The 22241-nt window shown below is 37.0% G+C and overlaps 1 protein-coding gene across 1 annotated transcript in view; it reads left to right on the forward strand.

Moving 5' to 3' along the window:
• The window catches only part of LOC112053872 (guanylate cyclase 32E), an 80284-nt gene that overhangs the window by 44680 nt on the left and 13363 nt on the right, over nt 1-22241 (forward strand). Inside the window, exons 10-16 of the mRNA XM_052881783.1 lie at nt 5379-5496; nt 7790-7880; nt 12576-12752; nt 13393-13634; nt 18721-18825; nt 19299-19370; nt 21168-21339. Coding sequence (XP_052737743.1) covers nt 5379-5496; nt 7790-7880; nt 12576-12752; nt 13393-13634; nt 18721-18825; nt 19299-19370; nt 21168-21339 — 977 coding nt within the window. The remainder of the gene's footprint in view (nt 1-5378; nt 5497-7789; nt 7881-12575; nt 12753-13392; nt 13635-18720; nt 18826-19298; nt 19371-21167; nt 21340-22241) is intronic.

The following is a 22241-nucleotide window of genomic DNA, read 5'->3' on the forward strand; positions in this document are numbered from 1 at the left end:
CTGTACTCAAGGAATGAATGAAAAATAGGGAAGAGCCAAGGAGGGCATATCTGGATATAATCGAGCATGGCAGATAAACTTAAGATACCTTGCATGATTGTAAGGAACTCTTCAGTACTTATATTTCCACTAGTTCTTAATATTGGTGGGTAATTTTAGAATTTAAACTATCGTGAGTGTTATTCATATTAATTGATTATGAAACACGGCTAAAACTCACGTGACGCAGCAGTGATTAATCTATCTTCGGTAACGTTAAACGAAAACGGTCTTAATGCCTTGGGCAAAGGGTTGAATTTTGCTCTAACACCTAGAAACATACCTATGGAATCAATTGTGTGTAGTATTGAAGACGCAATATTTCGTAATAAAATTCCAACGCGTGATGCAGAATGCTTACGACAGGACATCGCTACGTTTTTACGTCGAGCAAAGTTACCGCCGTCGAATATGAGCAGGAGTGACAGAGCGGCGTTAATGGAAATTCGTAATAATGAGGATATTTTGATACTGCCTGCAGACAAAGGTAATGCCACCGTGATTGTGGATACGGATGCTTATGAAAATAAGATTAACCATTTGTTATCGGATACCACTACATATAAAAAATTAAACCATAATCCCACAACCCGGAATACAAATAAAATTATTAAACTTTTGCAGTCCATTAATGATAAAAATTTGCTTACAAAGTTACGGCCCTGCAACCCCACTTCACCTAAAATCTATGGTTTACCCAAAATTCACAAGCCAGACTGGCCTTTGAGACCTATTGTCAGTCAGATTGATTCACCCACATACATGGCATCAAAACATCTCGCGACGTTACTCAAACCGTTTACAGGCAATACCAGTAGTTTTGTTAAAGACTCGAAACACTTCGTTCATATAATTAAAAATGAAATTATTAGTGACTCAGAGATTATGGTGAGTTTTGATGTGGAGTCCTTGTTTACGAATGTTCCTGTGGAAGAAGTAATTTCATTAATTAAGGGTTTCATAACGGATTCAAAACTACCATCGGCTTACTTGGATTTGAGTGAGTTTTGTCTTAAAAGTGGTTATTTTATGTGGCGAGGTGACTATTATAGCCAAATAGACGGTGTTGCCATGGGTTCGCCGATTGCACCTGTAGTGGCCAATATATTTATGGAGTGGGTGGAACGCGAGTTGGTCGATAAAATGACGTATAGACCGCGTTTTTGGCTGCGTTATGTAGATGATGTGTTTGCCATTGTAAACAGGGATGATTTGGCCATAATATTCCAGTGTCTCAACAGTCTACATGAGAAGGTTCATTTTACGAAAGAGGAAGAAAAAGAGGGCGGTCTGCCATTTTTAGACGTGATGGTGATCCGGGGGTCTGGTGGTGAATTACATACAACGGTGTACCGAAAACCGACTCACACCAACAGATATCTCCATGCGAGTTCGCACCACCATCCGTCGCAGATATCGTCGGTACCAAGAAGCCTCATAAATCGAGCCCTAAGTCTTTGTGACCCACCCTATATTGAGTGCGAACTAAGAGTGGTGAGACAGGCGCTGGAGAACAATGGCTATAGTTGGCGTCAGAGTTCCAGATGGGCACAAACAACAACTAGGCGGAAACCGTACTGTGTGAACCGGTCACCAGTGTACTTAACATATGTGAAGGGCGTGACGGACAAAATCAGCCACTACCTCCAACGGAGATTTGACATAGTGACGCGGTTTCGTCCACCTGCACTGGTGAAGAGTATACTGCGATCGCCTAAGGATAGGGATCCGCTGAACGTGCCCGGGGTGTACAAGATTCCGTGTGACTGTGGTAGATCATACATCGGTGAGACTCGCCGTAACATCACCACAAGGGTAAAAGAACACATACGGAGCATGAAGAATGTGGACACGGACGGTTCAGCAATAGCCGAGCATGTTCTAGCTTCGGGGACGACTCATTATATCCGTTTTGATAAGGCTTCTGTATTGTCAAGGGAAAAGTTTCTAGTACCTCGTAAGATACGTGAAGCGATAGAAATTAGTCGTCACCCGAATTTTAATCGGGATCATGGATGGTTGCTGCCCACAGCGTGGAAACCGCTATTTCTTTCATTGTCACATACAACAAACTTGGAACAAGATAGCATTAGTTCGGTTTGCTTACAAGAAGACGAGTCTAATGAAGATGACATTAATGAACCGTCGGAGAGTGTAACGGAACCTTCACTCCCCACCACTCAACCCCTCTCCGCGCGCGCAATGCGTGCAGCAGCGCGTCGCGCAGCCGCTTCGCAGTTTGGATCGTGCCGCGATGCAAGAACCAGCTCATGACTAAGGGCCCCGTATGGGTTCGAAACTAGTCGGGCATACTCCGACGTAATATCACGTGAGTTTTAGCCGTGTTTCATAATCAATTAATATTGGTGGGTAAGCTTAGAACCAAAAAAACCGGTTTCAAAAATACTCTGTAGGTACTTCGCATGCCATTTCATAACGCATTGTTGTAGACAGGTGTCTTGCTTACGTAACACTTACTCGTAGTAACACAAAAATTAGTATTCCGAAAGCGTACACCTTGACGGAACCACAAATCAACCAAACCACTAAACTGTTTTATGGCTAACTACTAAACTAGCTATTACTCAGTATTGTCTCGTAAAAAATTGGCACAAAATATTTAAACTGACATGATTAGACTAGAATTTTAGATGAACAGAAGAGAAAGACATCTACTATATAATATCAATCTGTAAGTAATCTGTAAATGATCGTTAATTTTCTAAATTTAACAAAATTAACGATCTAGATCTTTCTAATATACTAAAGGTAATGAGTAAAAAGAGAGTGGAGTACTAATAAATATAATCTAGAACATTCTTATCCTCTGAACTCTGAATTATAACTTCTTAACTTGCATATGTTGGTCTCTATACTGGGCTGTCGGCTAAGATATTTTCATACACATTGTAATTGTGATGAGCATGAACCTTTCCATTACCTTTTTTACCGATTACCTTTCCAGAAAAAGAGTTATTATTGTTCCCGGAGGATTATTAGAACACGGTCATCCTGCGTGAAATCGATTCACAATATTTATCTTAACGGGCGAGCTAAGCAGGAGAAACAAATAATATGGAAGGATAAATAATAACAAATCATCGGAAATTAGGCCCCAAACTGACATTGATAAATTACCATGCGCGAAATTACATCTACATATTGGCTGATTAGTCGCAATCAGCTAACTCGCTGTATCGGGATGATTGCTTCTCGTCATCGGCCTATCAGTAATTGGTAGATTAGGTATATATTATACTATGTATTGTGCCTACCGTCCGTCACCCGTCAGATGAGATTGTAGTCAAGGGTTAACTAAAATAATAATAATAACTGTATTAGTTAGTGTTCATATGTGGTTTCAAATAAAGAGGTTCTAGGTTAGATACATGTAGTTCTATTCTGTAACATGTATATTATAGGTTTATGTATAACCGACCGGCCGTTCGACCGTTCTGGCTGTAACCGACCGAAACCTATATATAGGTAGGTTTCGGTCGGTTACGGCCAGAAAACCAGTTTCGGTCGGACTCTAATACCTGGATAGAAACTATACAGAGGCACTGTGTGTTTTATGAATATTGAAGAGTTGCCAGTTAATGACCTACTTTACTTTATTGGTATCATGTTTATCAGCCGGAAATATTAATTTACAACAGAGGCGCGTTAGTCTGATAATGAATATGAACTAATTGTAAATAATTAACTTCGAGTCTGGAGATTCTCAAAATGTTTCCAAACTGGGCTGGTTTGCCGTGTAAACCCAATGTTAGCAGTATTTTGTACAAGATCCGTTATTATATGTCAAAAGTGAAGCGATACGATACAAGCAGCCCGTCCGGAATACTTTTATCAATCCTTTTTGCATGCATTCCTATGTAAACCTATAACATATCTATTTTTTAAATATCATTGCCGTGATAGCCCAGTGAATATGACCTCTGCCTCCGAACCCGGAGGGAGTGGGGTCGAATCCGGTCCGGGGCATACACCTCCAACTTTCAGTTGTGTGCATTTTAAGAAATGAAATATCATGTGTCTCAAACGGTGAAGGAAAAACATCGTGAGGAATCCTGCATACCAGAGAATTTTATCAATTCTCTGCGTGTGTGCCAATCCGCATTGGGTCAGCATGGTGGACTATCGGCCTAACCTTTCTCATTCTGAGAGGAGACTCGAGCTCAGCAGTGAGGCGAATATGGGTTGATAACAATTCTTTTTTTAAATGTTAAACTAATAAAATTTAGGAAAATGTTAAGTAAATTGCGTAGAACGTAGGCATAGCACTCGTAGGAGGTGGCTGCTACCTAATCAAATATTCTTGATTAAGATTTTCCAATAATTTTCATTATCAACTCTAACGGAATTTGAAGAACTCTTTTTGATTAGTTTAAGAATGTCATCTTTTAGGTACTCGTTGTTATTGGATCCTCGAGCTTTTAGCTTAAATTAAGTTTACTTTATGAGATTAAATTTTAATCTACCGAAAGCTTCAGTGGATCTCTGACCGTTGATTGGTGCCTACTTTAAAAGCTCGTAATTGAAAATCAATAAAAAGTTTTGATGATAGATTGCATAAATTGTCAGCGCCTGATAACTCGTTAACATTGATCTCCTATTTATTATAAGAGGTGCCCAATGCCCGTTAAGGGTAAATACCTATCTTTAACTAAAGTACTCTAAAAATCTACTAATATATTTATGCTTAGCGCCTTATTCGTACAATAATTAATTTCAATTCTACGCTGTCTGGATTATTCAGCTCACTGTTGAGCACGAGTCTATTCTCTGAAAGAAAGGGGTTAGGCCTTAGACCTTAGACCCAATGCGGACTGGCAGACTTCGCACACCTAGAGAATTAAGAAAATTCTCAAGTTTCTTCACGATGTTTATCCTTCACCGTTTGAGACCTTATAATATTTTTTTTTAAATGCACATGACCGAAAAAATTAAGCATGCCCCTGACTGGATTCGATCCTACGCCCTCCGAATCGAAGGCAGATGTTATCACGACTTTTAAATATTTTAGAGTCAACACACATGACACACAAATATACTTTCTTTTACACTGCTAATTCCTTTACTACTACCAGCTCATGAGGTTTAACATCTATGCCTCAGGTTGATGAGCACTGGGTAACATTTTGTAACGTGTTCCTTGTAAACCCCGCAAAGTTTCTGTTTATAAGCGATGGTTTTCGCTTACGATCACTTGAACCACCTGCTTAAATCGTTAATTGTAAATTAAAAAATCGTACAATAGTGAAGTGAATTACAAATGTTACTTTGTCGTTTTTACCATGTTTCTGAAAATAATGTATGTTTTCGTTTGCTAACAGGTACTGGATACATATGGACGAAAATGGCGACGCCGAAGGGAATTACACGCTTTTAGCCGTCGACGCAACGCGCCCCGCGGGTCTCTATCCTCTCGCAGTTCTGCACAAGACCGCGCCGGTCGGTACCTAACACAAATTACCATTCCCTTATAAACTAAGAGCCTGTGACAGTCAGACATACCTCATTTTATAACGGGGACGGTTGAGAGGTTTCCAAAGTCACTGTAGCGGCCTGTCTCTCTGCCTCTGCCTGTGAGCAAAACTGATGGCCCATTTAGCCAACGTTATAGAGTATAGAGGGAAAGAGAACTCACTAGTCGCTTCGCTGCCTACTGGCTCCCCGTAATAAAATCTACTAGCGGTGTGTCAACTCACATGTACCGATATACCTAGGTCTCTCCACATAGATCAGGTTGTGCAGGGCTATTCAAGTGAAGATTTGTTACAAAATATACCATGATGAACACAGATTCTCTAGAGCGCGCTCCCCAGTGACGACTCTGCAGTTCATCTGACCAGTGCCGAATTAAAGTAACTTGATGCCCTGAGCAATCTTCACCTCTGTGCCTTACACACTATCCTTAAGTGAAACTACAAATAAACCTTTAAAAAAATGTTAATAATTTAAAACGCACGTGTTATAAAATTTATTTAACTTTCGTCTACTCGTTTTTGGTTTTTTGTTGGCTTTGCCGCCCCCCGAGACGGGATGCCTTAAGCAATAGCTTATACAGCTTATAGGCTAATCTAGGACTGCAGCCGACTTCATGATTGGTCCAAACTCCATAGTTGACTTGCGTTAGTATAGCATAGGCTGACATATTATAGTCGTACTTGCGTTAGTAAAGCATAGGCTGACATACATGTCAGCTATTCAGGCTTTTATTACTATTTTCGAAAATTTTAGTTGTACCTATTATGTTATTCGCTTCTGTACACATAACCAACATCACGAATACAATCTAACCTATCTAAATGAATTGAGCTTTTTAATTGAGAACAAGTTTGGATACCTACAGGAATGTGGACTCCGGTAAACAACGCAGCTCAATTTAACCGGTGGAATGTGACTGGAGGGGGAGCCCCTAAATAGTGGTCTGAGAGATTCCACCTATAATGCATGCTGTTGATTACGTGGAGAAACGCGAATTGCCTATTGTGAAAACCATCCCATACTCCCACATTCATCGATGTTCAGTTGTGAATGCGAGAATGCAGATGTGAATTTAAGTTAAATTACGCTGTCCTGATAATGATCTACTCATAAACTTCTACAACAGTTAAACTGTTTTAAAGAAAACGTATGTCGAATACGTGAACGGAATACGTTCTTGTAAGACGGAAATAACGTTAACTCGTGGACCTCTTTAAAGACGTCACGTTCATATCTAATATCAACGTCATTTAAGACCTGCAACGAGCGACATTCATTTTAAAGTCGGTAGTTTTTTATAGGTGTTCTTATTTTAAATTGACTATAACGGCCCGCTGCAGGACTAGGCTTTTTTTTCCTTATGCTATATAAATATAAAAATAGAGCTTTTACCCATCACTATGCTCCAGTGTGGCTTCATTTGTCATCATCATCATTATCAACCCATATTCGGATCACTGCTGAGCTCGAGTCTCATCTCGGTATGAGAATTAAGAAATAAGAAATAAAGAATAAAGAATTAAGAAAATTCTCTGGTATGCAGGTTTCCTTACGATGTTTTGCTCCGTTTAAGACACGTGATATTTAATTTCTTAAACTGCACACAACTGAAAAGTTGGAGATGCAAGACCGGTTTCGAACCTAAGCCCTCCGGAATCGGAGGCAGAGGTCATATCACGGCTCTTGGTGTGGCTTAGCTCTCTAATATCCAAAACCCTCCCTGTCTTCGATAATGTTTGATTTTGTAACGCCAAATTATATTTTGTTATCAGATCTGCATAAAAATTAACCTACTTATTGGTATTTAATACCTGTGAATTAAACTCCTACAATGTATGTATGTTTGTATGGATGTTATGGTCAAAGTGACCTTAATAACAAAATCACACAGTCACGGGTTTTCGACGTGTTCCAAATGTTTGTTCAGCGATCACAAAATCATAAGAGCATTTTTACTCAAGCAATTTACATCGACTTTGTATGCAAACGAATTCAAAGTAGAACGACTCATGAATAATAAAAAACTATCAAATTGCTATTACTACGACGTTTGCTATGTCATATTATATATTACAAGGCTAATACCGTAGAAAAGTTTTTCTTCTTTAAATAAGTAGACATTCTTTCGTACAATAAAAGCAAAGTGGAATTCCAAACAAAGCTTGCGGGTAAGATATTACTTTCAGAGCAAGTAATGTTTGAAATGTTTTTCTTCATCGTTGCCCAGTTTTAATTATTCTTAATGTTATTTAAACAGGAGATACGGTTCATTCGAGAGATGAAGTGGCCGGGCGGCCGGGTGCCTCTGTCAGAGCCTCCGTGCGGGTTTCGGGGAGAGAAATGTGTCAGTAAGTATAAAAATCCTTTACAATTCATTTTCAATTTCGTGAGCGATTAGCCTCGGAAATGTGAGCGATTTAGGCGCAAGGCTTTCAGGGAAATGGGAGACTAAATACTCGAGCGAGATTTGCCTTTATGTATCCATTTAAGTTTATATATTTGTATTTAGATATACATGAATTTTGATGAAGAAAATATATAATCCTAAATAGAAGGTAAGTACACTTACAATCTTGGATTAAATCCATTTAACTATATTGCCGTTTACACTGTAGTTACGAGTAGTACTGCCCCCTAGCCAAGTGGCACGTCGATTCTCTTTCTACGATCGCTAACGCTTCGAAAACTAAAAAAATGTATGGGAATGACAGATCTTGATCACGTGACCTGTCGATAGCAAATGTCTTTCCCATATTAGCGTTAGCGATCGTAGAAAGAGAATCGACGTGCCACTTGGCTATGGGGGCAGGCATCGTTGGAGTGGATATGTCATCTGCAGAAATACATTAAGTACCGATTTTGAAACAAAATTTCATACTTATATTTGCGAATGTTTTTATTTGTTACGCTTTCACGGCTAAACTACAACACTTGAATTAAAAATTCCTTCACCAATTAGTTTTCATTATCATCGACTAAGATAGTCGTAGGTTATCTCCATATTCCCACAGAAACGGGAAATACGCGAGTAAAACCGCGGGGCGTCCGCTACTAGTTAATAATTGAGCGAATACGTATTTTCCGGATACGACGAAAAGCATATTAGTCCCAGTGTATAGTGCGTACGTAAATACGTAATAGAATAAGCAACGAGTCGATTTAGTCCATTAGTTGGGCACATTTTGCCGGATGTAAAAAACTTATACTTGGCTGGAGGTCGGGTGGAATTAAGTACGGGGTTGGCGAGTGTGGGGTCATGGGGTGGGTCGTAAAAGCGTCGTAAGGAGTGTAAGTGACAAGCAATGCCGGGCAGCGAGCCATCGGCCGCACGCCTCTGAGACTCCCGCTGCGCCGGCCCGAGCTCGCACTTTACCCCCTACGCCAAAACACGACTAAATAATTTAAGCTTTTCACTTTTATACTAAGTACCTAATATGTATATGTGATAGCCCAGTGGATATGACCTCTGCCTAAAATTCCGGAGGGTGTGGGTTCGAATCCGGTGCGGGCCATGCACCTCCAACTTTTCAGTTGTGAGCTATTTAAGAAAATAAATATTACGTGTCTCAAACGGTGAAGGAAAACATCGTGAGGAAACCTGCTTACCAGAAAATTTTCTTAATTCTCTGCGAGTGTGAAGTCTGCCAATCTGCATTGGGCGAGCGTGGTGGACTATTGGCCTAACCCCTCTCATTCTGAAAGGAGACTCAAGCTCATCAGTAAACCGGATATGGGTTGATGATGATGACCTAATATATTAGTAGCCACCTATTATTATTTCAAAGAAAATATCCAATGTAACGTTTTGTAAGGGCATATTTATAAAAAAAAAACTGATGAAACAACGCCTGAATAATTTGTTAATAATAATTCATCTGTGAAAACCGTAATCTATTCATGAAAACGTAACACTAACAAACAAACAAACTCACTTCCGCATTTACGAGTATAAATATGGATAGTACGAAATTGTGTTTAAAAATCGTAGTTAAGATTAATTTTTGAAAATAATTAATCCTCTCCAACTTAATCTCTGCTAGCTGTGATCACGACAATTTATGAAAAAAAATATGGGAATCGAACCCAAGACTTTAATTTTCGACTTAATAAATCAATACATGGGTCAAACATTTTTTTGCATACACAAAAATAGGATTCTCGGTCCAGTAGCCAGCTCACGGGGTCCGGGGTTCAAATCCTATGTCGGGCGATGGATTATTGAGCTTTTCTATCTTCCAGAAATTTCTCAATAAAAAAATTCAGTTCGGAGTTGGAAAATTGGGTGTTATTACAACCCTATGCCTCCTTAAGCCGTCGGTACCGTTATGAATCGTTGAAAAATCGTTCAGTAGGTATTAGAATGATTTATTTGTCGCAATAGAAGATTTCTCCACAGTAAATAATATAATATATCAATTCATCAAACAGACTTCATTCTGGACATAAAGCCTGTGCAAACTGTCGATAAGCTAAAGATTTATTGAAACCTTTCTAAACTTTTTCTGCAAGCATTTTTAAAGTGTTCACTTTAAAATATTGTGTTTGTTCCGTTTTCTTGATAAAGATATAAGGTACACGACCGATATTGAACTGATAACTTCATTAACTCATTAAACAGTACTAAAATCGTAAATGTGAATTATTTTCAACTTGCAATGTACTTAGATTGTTAATTATGTGGTCTTGAAATATAATAAATGAGGGGAAAATATGTTTCACATTTCCAATACGTAATTTTTTTTATTTTTTTTTTTATTACTTCGTTCTTAAACAAATCAGTAATAATGGAAAAATCCAAAATATTATTTCAACTTCTTATGGAGATACACGTGTATTTTGGACATAGTTTGATAACGTTTACCTTTTCAACGAAAGAGATTTTACAGATGCTTTGAATATAAAAAAGAAATAGCTCGTGATTTTATTAGTTTCCCCGTCCCGGACGATAATGTAGCGTTTCCCTCGCAAAGGTCTGAAGGCTCGATTGAAGCTCGTCCTTTCCTCTTTCCATTTAGTACTTTGACTTGCCCTCAAATCCACTTTACACAATCCCATTGGAGACCCTGTCTAAATCTTCTGCTTACAAATTGAAATGAAACGTTATAAACGTACAAACTCGGAAATCTTGCCGACATTTTTTTTTTATTTCTTTAAATTGTTCATTTGATTATATTGTACTAGCCGACGGCTCGGGGTTCACCCGCGTAGTTCCTGTTTCCGTGAGACTATTCGGATAGGATATAGTGTAGCAGACGCTCGCGGCATCGTCCGCGTGGAGTTTTGTTTCAGAAACAAAATCAAAATCAAAAATCATTTATTTCAAGTAGGCTCAGTTTACAAGCATTTTTGACACGTCAGTTGACTGTTTGTAAAGATTGTACCACCGGTTCGGAAGGCTGGCTGTTTATGTACTTAATTAATAAGGGGAATCTTAGCCCTGTCCCTGCAGTGGGCTATGCAAATAGGCTGAATATGATGATGATCATGAATATATTTGATTAATATATTCATCACCATCATAATAATATAATGTCACAATATTCGGCTCTATGTTCAGTTCTTTAAATATAAAAACAGCGAATACTCGATGTTCTGTTACAAGTAATGCAAATCTATCAGGACCTTTATGTAACACAGCCGAAAAGAGGCTGTTTACACATTTGAACACAACGAGATTTTATTTGTTTGACCTGCAAGACCCACCGGAACAGACAATAATTAAAGTAGATAAATAAGTACCTACCTCTATCTGAGCTGCCACCCATTAACTGGCTGCTACTAATTTTGGCTCCGGCAGTACCATAGATATTGCACCAGATGCTTTAAATGTAGCCCCTGGCACGATATAAATTAGAGACAACGAGAACACTATAATAAATGAACTCAACGGATAATTATCTTTTTCAATTAATTTTCATTTTGTACCAACCATTGGATTTCGTAAATGTGTTTCCTATAATAAACCTACACCTTTTGACGGCCTCCGTGGCGTAGCGGTACGCGCGGTGGATTTACATGACGGAGGTTTTGAGTTCGATCTCCGGCTAGGCCGATTAATTTCTTAATTGGTCCAGGTCTGGCTGGTGGGATGCTTCGGCCGTGGCTAGTTACCACCCCACCGACAAAGACGTACCGCCAAGCGATTTAGCGTTCCGGTACGATGTCGTGTAGAAACCGAAAGAAGTGTGAATTTTCATTCTGCTTCTAACAAGTTAGTCCGATTCCATGTTAGATTGCATCATCACTTACCATTAGGTGAGATTGTAGACAACGGCTAACTTGTAACGAATTGAAAAAAAACTACAAGCATTCAGCGTAGGTACAGAGTTGTTCAAAATTATATAAAACCCATTCTAATTTCTAACTTATTAACTTCAACAATATTTTTAAACTAAAAGTATCCTATAACTATTCCGGAACTAAAAGATAGATGAGATGAGCTAGTTAGTGATTTAGTTAAACAAATTGGCGAAGGAAGAATCTAAAATGTTTATACTATAACTTTACCCAAGTTTATTAAAATACTTAGTAACTTCATCGGACTTAATAACTTATATTAGTATATATAAGTATATTAATGTAGTAGGGTTTTTTTAAATCATGGCACATATTTAAATTTTAAAGTATACCTATGTATTTGAAAAGTGTAACACCACCAACTATCGGAAGAAAGAAAATTACAATATTTCTTAGCTCGCAAAGCAACTAGGATTAAGATCTAGAACCTCATATAGAATCGTAGCTGCATAAGCTAACCACTATAAACGAAGCTGTTAAAATCTCCTTAATCTACACACTATTAGTGTACCGGTAAGAGAATATTTAACGAGCGGACGGTCGCGATTCTCTTCGGGTAAAATTATGTTTTTCACAAATCCCGTTGGAACCATGATTTTTTTTTTTCGGAATTTTAAGTGGCGGCGGCGGTCAATGTTTGCGGCGTGATGGAGTAACAAGCATACACACACTTATGCCTTTATAATACGGGTAAAAATGTGATGTGATTACGTCTAAATGAAAAATGTTCTTAACACTTGTAATAGGTCACGTAGGAGCGTGGGCTCTAGGCGCATCTGGAGGCACCTTAGCTCTGTTAGCTCTGGCCGCACTAGCGCTGTACCGCGGCTGGCGATACGAGCAAGAGCTGGACTCGCTGCTGTGGAAGATCGACTTCCGAGACCTGCACCTGCCGGATGAGGACCAGCGCACCAACAAAATGAGTAGGTAAACACAACTTCTATATGTTGTTTGCATGATTCGTTTTTCCTATAGTGTATCTACTGTAGTAATATGTAACCTTTGTTTTTTTATGTTATTGTATAAAGTACTACAAAATATTTAATACAATAATTGAACGAAATGACGCCATAGATGAAAACTTTAAAGAAAATAAGTAGGTAATGAAAAATATACAATATCACAAATGTTATCTTTAAGGTTACATGGTTCTTGGAAGATTAAAAACGATGAAATTCTTTAATTTATAAAATAACGTTTTCAGATACGCAATAAAGCCTAGTCGTATTAGCTTAGTTTTAATGCCAACAAAATGCATGCAAAAAAGAAAATAAATGCATAGTATTTTTCATGACTTGAAAAATATAATGCACTTATCTCCATAACTATTGAAAAATGTTGGCTAAAAATAATTTTTAGACATAAGTAATATATACGATACGAGTAGTTTATGAATTGTTAAATTATATTTGTACGCATTAATCCCGAAAAACTAAGCTACGCCTCTACGGCGTAGACCATCCCCATCATTTAGAGTTTCCCTAAACATTAGGGAACTTCATATAAGGTTATTTTCAGATTTTGTATGAAACAAGTTGGTCAGAGCTAATTTTTTTCAGCAAGATAGCAGCGCCGGTGTGAACACGAACTCTAACAATGCAATTGGGAATAACGAGAAAAGTGGCGGCAGCACGGGCGGCGCGCGCTCCAGCCAAGTGTCTCTAAGTTCCAACCCGGACCTCGACTTCCGATACTCGGCGATCTTCACTGAAGTTGCCTTCTACCGAGGAAGACTACTCGCAGTTAAGAGGGTGCGGAGAAATCACATCGACATCAGTCGAGAAATTAAGAAGGAATTAAAAATCGTGAGTATTGCCAAATTAGGTACTGTCTATAATATTTTTTACGATCAGAAACATTGACATTTTCTACCATATGCATGTAGACCTATTTTTTGATTAGGAATCGTTGGGATATAATTTTTACGATCAGAAAATATTTAGCATTTTCTACCATATGCATGTAGACCTATTTTTTGATTAGAAATCGTTGGGATGATGTTCCAGCTTGAATCAATTATACTATGTGCGCTGTAGTACGGTGCGGGTGACAGTTGCCTTATGACAATCATAATACGTACTATTATCGTTAATCGCGATAAACTTTCAAGAGTGAAACGAACTGTCACCCGCACCATGCTATAGCGCATGAACTGTAAGCGCGGTCTCGTATAGAAAACTTTTCAGTTCCGGTACGATTGCGCGTATACCCAATACAGTCCAGCACGGCTATTCTCTAACTCTCTCTATCTTTCACATTTTATAGTATCGTGTTAAACAGAGATAGATAGAGTTGAATCAGAAATTAGAGTTATAAAAATACCGTTACAGAATAGCCTAGCAGAACCTGCATTGGTACATAGGTATATGATCACGGATATCATGGATAAAAGCTAAGCGTCTGCTTCAGCGTTTTCTATGTATGTTCTGTTTAACTCTTCTCATTTTATTTAAGAGTTAGTTTGTAGTTCATTATAACGTGTAGCGGTTTATTATAAAACTTTGTAGTTTGTAACACCGCTGCATTAAACAGACGAGATTGGTGTACAAAACTCATTTAAGCTAAGTGCCACCGCGCTATGCAATTTCTAACTCACTTGATCTTCAGTAAATTCCTGTTTACCGTCACTTACTGAGTCGACTTCTTAGAAAAACGAAACAGTTTCGATTAGAAAGTTTCTAATTAGTTTGAAATATATTGACTCTATCAAAAGAGGAAACGCTTTTTTTCCAATTATCATAGAAGTGTGAATATTTATAGAAAGGTAAACATACTAATATTATTTAATGTGAAAGTTGTTTTTGTGTATTTTGATGTTTGTTACTCAGTAACACTGAATAAATCTGAAAAATCTGACAATGAGGCAGTTTAGTACTTAAATAATATACATATAGCAGAATTAAATAAGCCTCTTTTATTAGATTAATTATTCTACTAGGAGTCCTTGAGGAAATAACTTTTAACTGATAAACAGTTTGTAGTTAATGTTTGAAGTTTAAATAACTTACCTAACTTCGCTTAATGTTCTCTAAACCTTTTGTGCTTAAGAAGGCATAAAGTACAGTCCTTACTTAGGTCTGTATTTTAATATGCCTTTCAAAGTAAAGAACCAATCAACTAAGTATTTTTTTATCCGGCAACAAGTCACAAGAAATTCTTTTGTGATATTGTTGAGTATTTATTCACTCTACATAACGTATTCTTTTGACGGGTTAAGCAGATCGTTTTCATACCTTGTAATCAGAATTCAAGGAACCATTAGTAAAAAAAGTTAATTAGTTATTAGGACAGACTATTCGTAATAATGATACATATGAACTTGCCAACATTCTAGATATACCTATAGGCTATCGAATACCTACTGCCGATAAATGGTATAGTTATAGTTGATTAAAATACACCTAAATAATATATAAATCTTTTACATTAATACTTTTAATATCACCGTCTTTAACCAGAGTGTTTTTCTAGAAAAATGACTTCAAACTTGATGGACTTATCTTGTCTATTTTGAAAGTTCAAATTGCCACCTACTTCATCATTACCAACTCTATGGTCTTATATTATTACGAAAACAAAATACGCAAGTAGGTAAGTGTGACATACAAAATATGCCCAAAATAAAGTTGTCCTCCTAATTTAGCTTCCAAGATTTGCAACTTAACGTAGTTACAAGTTAAATATTTAAATTTAATGATTTAAATATTTAAATTTAATAATTGGTAAAAAGTGTCGTCGTATCAGTTTGAGGTTGTATTCAACCTTTAAAAGATTTTTCAATAAAGCCGTCCGACCATGTGTCGGTGTTGGTAATAAAACTGACAACAAAAATAATCTCCGTAATACACCAAACCCTAAAGCTGCCAGATCCCTTTCTTAAGGGAACTGAAAGTAACGATGTCTATCAAAGCTCTATAGCGCTCGCAAAATACGTAATTTCCGCTTACAATAGGTCGTACCAAAGGAGTGAAGTGAGATAAATGATCGCCATTCATAAAACGTTTACGCCTCAGGTACAACAACAAACATTTTATTACGGGAGCGTGATATGAGATATGAACATGGGTAATTTGAATGAATTTAGTAAGCGTAGCCTAGATTTATCCTAATAAGAGCTCCTATACACTAGCTTTTTCTGCATAAACGAGAACATCGAAATATTCATTTATTAAAAGAATATTTCAACCCTTTTACATTATGTCAATTAAGCGAAAAGTTTGTAATAGTTAGCCTGTACTAGTTATCATTAGACATTAGTCAAATTCTGGGGCTTTTATTTTATTGAAATTTATATAGGCCGTATATTTCGTCATTTTAGTTCCAACGGCACTCCACTTTTGTTCAATAATTCACGTCATATATTATTTAAAATTATGAAATACAAAAATAGTTTTTTACAATACGATTCGACGAACTGTTGTTTCGAGTGTTTTTCCCCATATTGAAATGGCCCTTAACTACAGAGCACAGTGTCGAAAAACATCAATCTACAATCAAGGATGGAATCACGTTCGTTCTCAGAATAATTCAAGCCAACGCTATCGCGACCTCTCACTCAAACTCGTATCGGAATCCGCCCTATTATTACACCTAATAAACTTTAATAATTTCGTCCTATGTATATCATTCGAAAATTAAAAAAATAAGTGTAGGGATTATAAAAATCGTACCTACCAAATATAGATAAACAGCATGAGTATTAACATTCATAATAGCAAGCATTTTAGTAGTCAGATCTTTGTGATAAAGCTCGTCCAGAAAGTAACACTGTCATGCTTATTTTTGACGCCAAGCAGCATTGCTGTATATTTGTTGTTGCCTGATAAGTGTCGTTGCTATAAGACAACTTTATCGACGGTGCAAAATCACAAGCCAAACTGCCTGACTGTTTAGTCTAATTCAAAAATCTATTTGGGGTCGACGGGTACAGTGTGTAAGCTCCCTTAAAATATAAAAAGTTTAAAATCATGCTGTTGCGAAATGAGTTGCATAACATAACCTTATACTACAGTATAAGAAGCAAATATAATATATTTCTTATCATAGTATAAGAATACCAACATTTGTTATAGCAATCCGACTATTTACGAATATACTGGTATAAATAAAATAAAGTTACACATCCGTGAAGTTATTTCACGAGCTTATGCTTCAAGACTCACAACAAGACGACGTTAGCTTCGTGATCATTTTCTTGACCGCGTCGTTATGTCAGCGAATACTACATTTTACATTTTTCAAAGAGAATAATAGAAAGATGTATAAAATGTAAACCTTCATACAATTCTTGGTTATATATTACTTTATAGGTTGGATACTTTAGTCATAGGGGATTTAAATTTCGTATTTCAGTCTTTAATCGACAAATTAAATTTTACTAATAACTATTGACATCTGAATTTGTTTTAGAGAGAGAGATTTAAGAAGAAGAGAATCCAGCACGGCATGATAATCAAATAGACACATATTTTTATACATTAAGTATCATGTCGTGCTGGATTATTAGTTTAACACTTAACGCCAAAATTATAAACAGGCAATTTTCTCCAAAATCAATTGAATTTAATTATTACTATAATATTTACTATTTTAAGTTTACTTTACTTTGAAGAAAATTGAGGTTAATACACGTATATAAATATGGGGGCCTTAAGTCTGTAATCAAAAGATTTTATTCAGACTATATTTTTATAATATATCTACTACTTACTACCTACCTATATTTACCTACTACCTATATTTGTGATAACTCGGTAATTAATTGGTCACTCTTAAATATGGAAAATATCGTGTGTTATTTTTATTTATTGAATACCCCGTGACAATGCCAAGAAAAAGTATTTCAAGGGCTTTTCCTTGTCACAGAATACATGGAGTTTATCACGACATCGCGAATAGGTCGTGGCTACTGGTATTATCTTCCTCATCACACAATAAAGATTTCATCTGTCAAAATAATGCCACTATTGGTATGTGAGCCTCTAATGGCCACACCTACGTCATTTTATAAAAGCTGAAAAGTCATCCGTCCAACTATAAAAAGTATTTCTTTTATATTTTCTTCGGTATAATAATATGAGGAAACATACTCGTTTTAAGGTCCTGACGATAGAATTTGTTTCAATATTTTTTCAATTCAATGTAAAATTAGCCCTTGACCGCTTGCTCACCTGCACGGCTATTCTCTAACGATGTTTTGTTTAACTCGCAAGTGCGACTTTCGAATTCACCGATATCTTTGTCATTCTATATTATCGTGTTAGACGGAGAGAGTTAGAGGTGAATTCGAAACTCGCACTTGCGAGTTATAAAAATATCGTTACAGAATAGCCTAGCTGACGTTAAGTGACGAAGTCTAAGATGGATGCGCGCTTACTTAGAACATGTACATGTTTATTCTACCCATACCTGTGACGGTTTCTACGCAGCATCGTACCGGAACGCTAAATCACTTGGTGGTACGTCTTTGTCGGTAGATATCTAGCCACGGCTAAGACCCACCAGACCTGAGCCAATTTAGAACTTTTAAAATCTTAAACTGACCCGAGCTAGAAATCGAACCCAGGACATCCCTTTTGAGAACCACAGCACTAGCCACTACGTCATCGTCGTTGCTTCGTGGCAATTCTCTGATAGTTCATCAACATCTTTAGATATTGAACATTATTTATATATAAAATGGGGTGATGGATTTTTTCAGCTTCTATAAAACAACGAAAGTCTAGCTAACACAGGCCAAGGACCAAGAGGAAAAATATGTAATTATATTTTACCCTTGTCACAAAGATACATACAACTTGACAACATGGCGGCACTGGATTTTATTATCTGAGTTATAATCCACTTTTTTCATCATTTTCACAATAAATCAAAGACTAATCCCTGACACAGATGCGGGACTTGCAGCATGACAACGTGAATGGTTTCGTGGGCGCGTGCATCGAACCGCCAAACGTGTGTGCTCTTTCTGAGTACTGTACTAGAGGTAGTCTTAAGGTAAGATTAAAGTATTATTGAACATTTCAAACTTATAGAATCCTAAACTGTCCCGTTAGTTAGCTTTGGATAATGAATGTGTTTGAATTCTGGGTCGGACTATGAAATATTGGACTTCTCTTTTGGACTTTTTTATAATAAACTGCCACATTGTTAAAGACTGTCAAATAAAGCCACTGGCGTGTCGCTCAAATGTTCAAAGTGTGTTTAATAAAACAAACTTATATGAAAGTCTTATTACAGTGTTAATGATTTAAGTAGGGGACTGGTAGAGATTAAAGCAAGCAATATAAGGCCGTCTTTGCATGCTAATTTTCAGTTTCAAGTGTTCATTTTTAATGTTTTTTATTTAATTTTGAGTGCAGTAAAGTATTTCTACTTCTTCTTTTTCTTCTATAATTTCTGTAAACAGAAATAAAATTCCGATTTAACAAAAAAGTTACAGACATTAAAAACGTACTTTTTTTTTTCAGGATATTTTAGAAAATGAAGACATCAAACTAGATAATATGTTCATCGCCTCTCTTGTTGGTGATATTATAAGGGTATGTAAAAATATTTTTGGCATTTTTAAATAGAGCCTAAGTGTCAATTTTTTTTAAGGTCATTAGGACCCCCCGGTAACCGACCAGCATCGCCTCGATCAGTTAGTACCTACATTAAATACGGACTTCTAATGACATATTGCCTCTTGGCCTGCATGTCTGTCGGTCCATCGGTCCATTGGTTAGTCTATATGGCATTAAATTTCAAAATCCTGGGGTTCAAAGGTCTGGGTCGGGCTATGAAATATAGAATTTTTTTCGGGAATTTCTCATCTTGGAGTTGGGAAATTAGTGACGCTATGGACACATTTAAACGTCGGACCAGGTAAAATTGTTTATTCATTCATGTGACCCGCTAACCCGCATTAGAGCAGCATTGTGATCTAAGCTCCTAATCCCCTATGAGGAGAATCTTGCCCTGTAATGGGCCTTTCAAATTGACTGATAATAAGGAGTCCTACTAGTTATATGAACTTTGTACATTTGTTCGTCACCGGATCGCCTCTATCGCACGATATCAGGAGGACCTGCTGATCGACTACTGGGAGGCTTTAATGAGGCTTTACCTTAATTGAGGAACGTGCTCTTGCTAGAACAGCGTATAACATTTAAAATTTGCATAAACGTGCAATTTATAATATAATAAGATTACATTGACGTAGTTATGACCGTCAATAGGTACATAGATACAACCTAGAATCTGACTGAACACTGATCCCTACATAGATTACCTGTTGAATATTTAAGATTTACTATTGTTAACTCTATTGTAATCAAATTAATTAGAATTCTTATTGTTTTCAATATAGCATTAATCTACATACCTAATCTTTTATAGCCAATGCAAACAACTTGAATGTTTTGTAGGTAGGTAGTAGGTAGCAGAGCTTTTTGTAATAGGTCGTCCGGGGAATTTGGTACTATTGCCGGGGATTTTCTATTATACGACCTTCAAGCAGCATTGCCGTGTTTCAGATTGAAGCGTATGGTTGCCGGGGTAATTAGTAATTTATAGCTGCAAGTTCATAGACATACGGCCTTGGTAGGACGTATTTCTTGCAAGCCTTGCGAGATATTGTATTTACCATCGATATAAATCGTTAGATGGGCCCCTCCATACTAAAGAAAGCACAATTTTATGTAATTACCCAAAGACGCGCACGCACATTACCTTAGTACGTACCTAACAAGCGCATGCTGTGCGTGCACGTGGACTTAAAAAGATATTTACTGTTTTTTTTTTTAATTAAATCCCTTAATTATGCCTTCGTGTTCTTTTTGGGTGTGTAAAAACACAAGCCACAACATGAATAAAGAGAAATAAGTTAGTGATGACGTACTCGATGTGCGAAACCAATGACAATTCCGCGACGCTCTGAGGCCCGTCTAACGATCTACGATCGATGGTATTTACGATACAAATCTTTATCACTTAAACATACAAGTTTTTAACAATAGCATTGTAGAGATCTTCTTTTGGCCTGGATTCTTTTGGATGACGGTGCCTTTGCCAGAAGACCTTACTCTTCCATAACAAACATGACATCTGTATGTATATGTGTATATGTGTCCACGCAACTGTAAGTGTTACTTCATAATTTGTTACTCTATTTATAATTCGTGCGCATTAAGTTGACACCTGGCTAACCAAACACAGTAGGTACAAACACGTATCCGTACGAACTGTATTATAGATAGACAATGGTTTTCCACTTACCATTCAAGTGGACCATCTTGATCCGTCAATTATAACGAAGATAATAAAATAGAGAATTTAACGATAAAATGTTTACATAGGGGATGATCTTCATCCACGAGTCGCCACTACAGTATCATGGATCTCTTCGGCCATCAAACTGTCTGGTGGACGCGCGGTGGGTGGTAAAGCTTGCGGACTTCGGACTGAGGGAGTTTAGAAGAGGAGAGGTTCCCCCGTCTGATCCTAACGCACTGAGATCTCATATAGATAGTAAGTATTCATTACTTTATGATCAACTAATTACTTACCTATACCTCAATCAATCAAGTCATCCTAATTATTTTTAAAGAAACAAAATTTCATAGCCAAAAACAAATCAATACAAAGTAAAACTAAGCTTGGGTAAAACTCAATTAAAATATCCAATAATATGTTATTAACAGGTCAATGAAGTGCGCGTATGATATCCAAAATCCTTCACCTATAAATGCACAATAAACACTGTTTATCTATCGTTTGCAGGAAGCATAGAACGTTTTATGCATTGACTTTGCAGTTATCATTTTAACCGATTCCATTATCCAGAGCTATAAAATGAAAATCATTTTATCTTTAACCGACATTTGACTATCCATTTTATAGTACCTACCTACAGCAAAAGCTTCTTATTGGCAAAAGTTTTGTTCTATAAATAATTATCGTGTATATATGTACCTTATAACAAACAAACATTCCTATTTAAAAATTTTAGCCGCGAGAATCACTTAAAATGGTCACAGAGTCAGATGAGACTCCAACTCCTCATACATTCATAGCAGACTCATAGCAAACGCACCTCTAGAGTGGTTCCGTCCTTCGTCTAGACCTCAGACTCTGGCAGAGCTTCTGAGCTTCTGATCTTAGGTTCCCCCTGCTGTTATCATTGGCAATTGATCAGAAAAAAACATAAGTAGGTATAGTGGTATATGATCTATACTTATAATAAATCTGCAGAGAGGTCAATTCTGTAAATGAAATATATTTCCAAAAAAACTATCAGGGGGTGATTAGTGATCGATACTGATGCCAAAAATGCAATCAGTTAAATTTTTGTCTGTCTGTCTGTCTTTCTGTCTGTCTGTCTGTCTGTATGTTCGTTATAGAAACAAAAGCTACTGAACGGGTATTAACGA

This window comes from Bicyclus anynana, chromosome 5 (genome assembly GCF_947172395.1).
Source record: "Bicyclus anynana chromosome 5, ilBicAnyn1.1, whole genome shotgun sequence".
Lineage (NCBI taxonomy): Eukaryota > Metazoa > Arthropoda > Insecta > Lepidoptera > Nymphalidae > Bicyclus > Bicyclus anynana.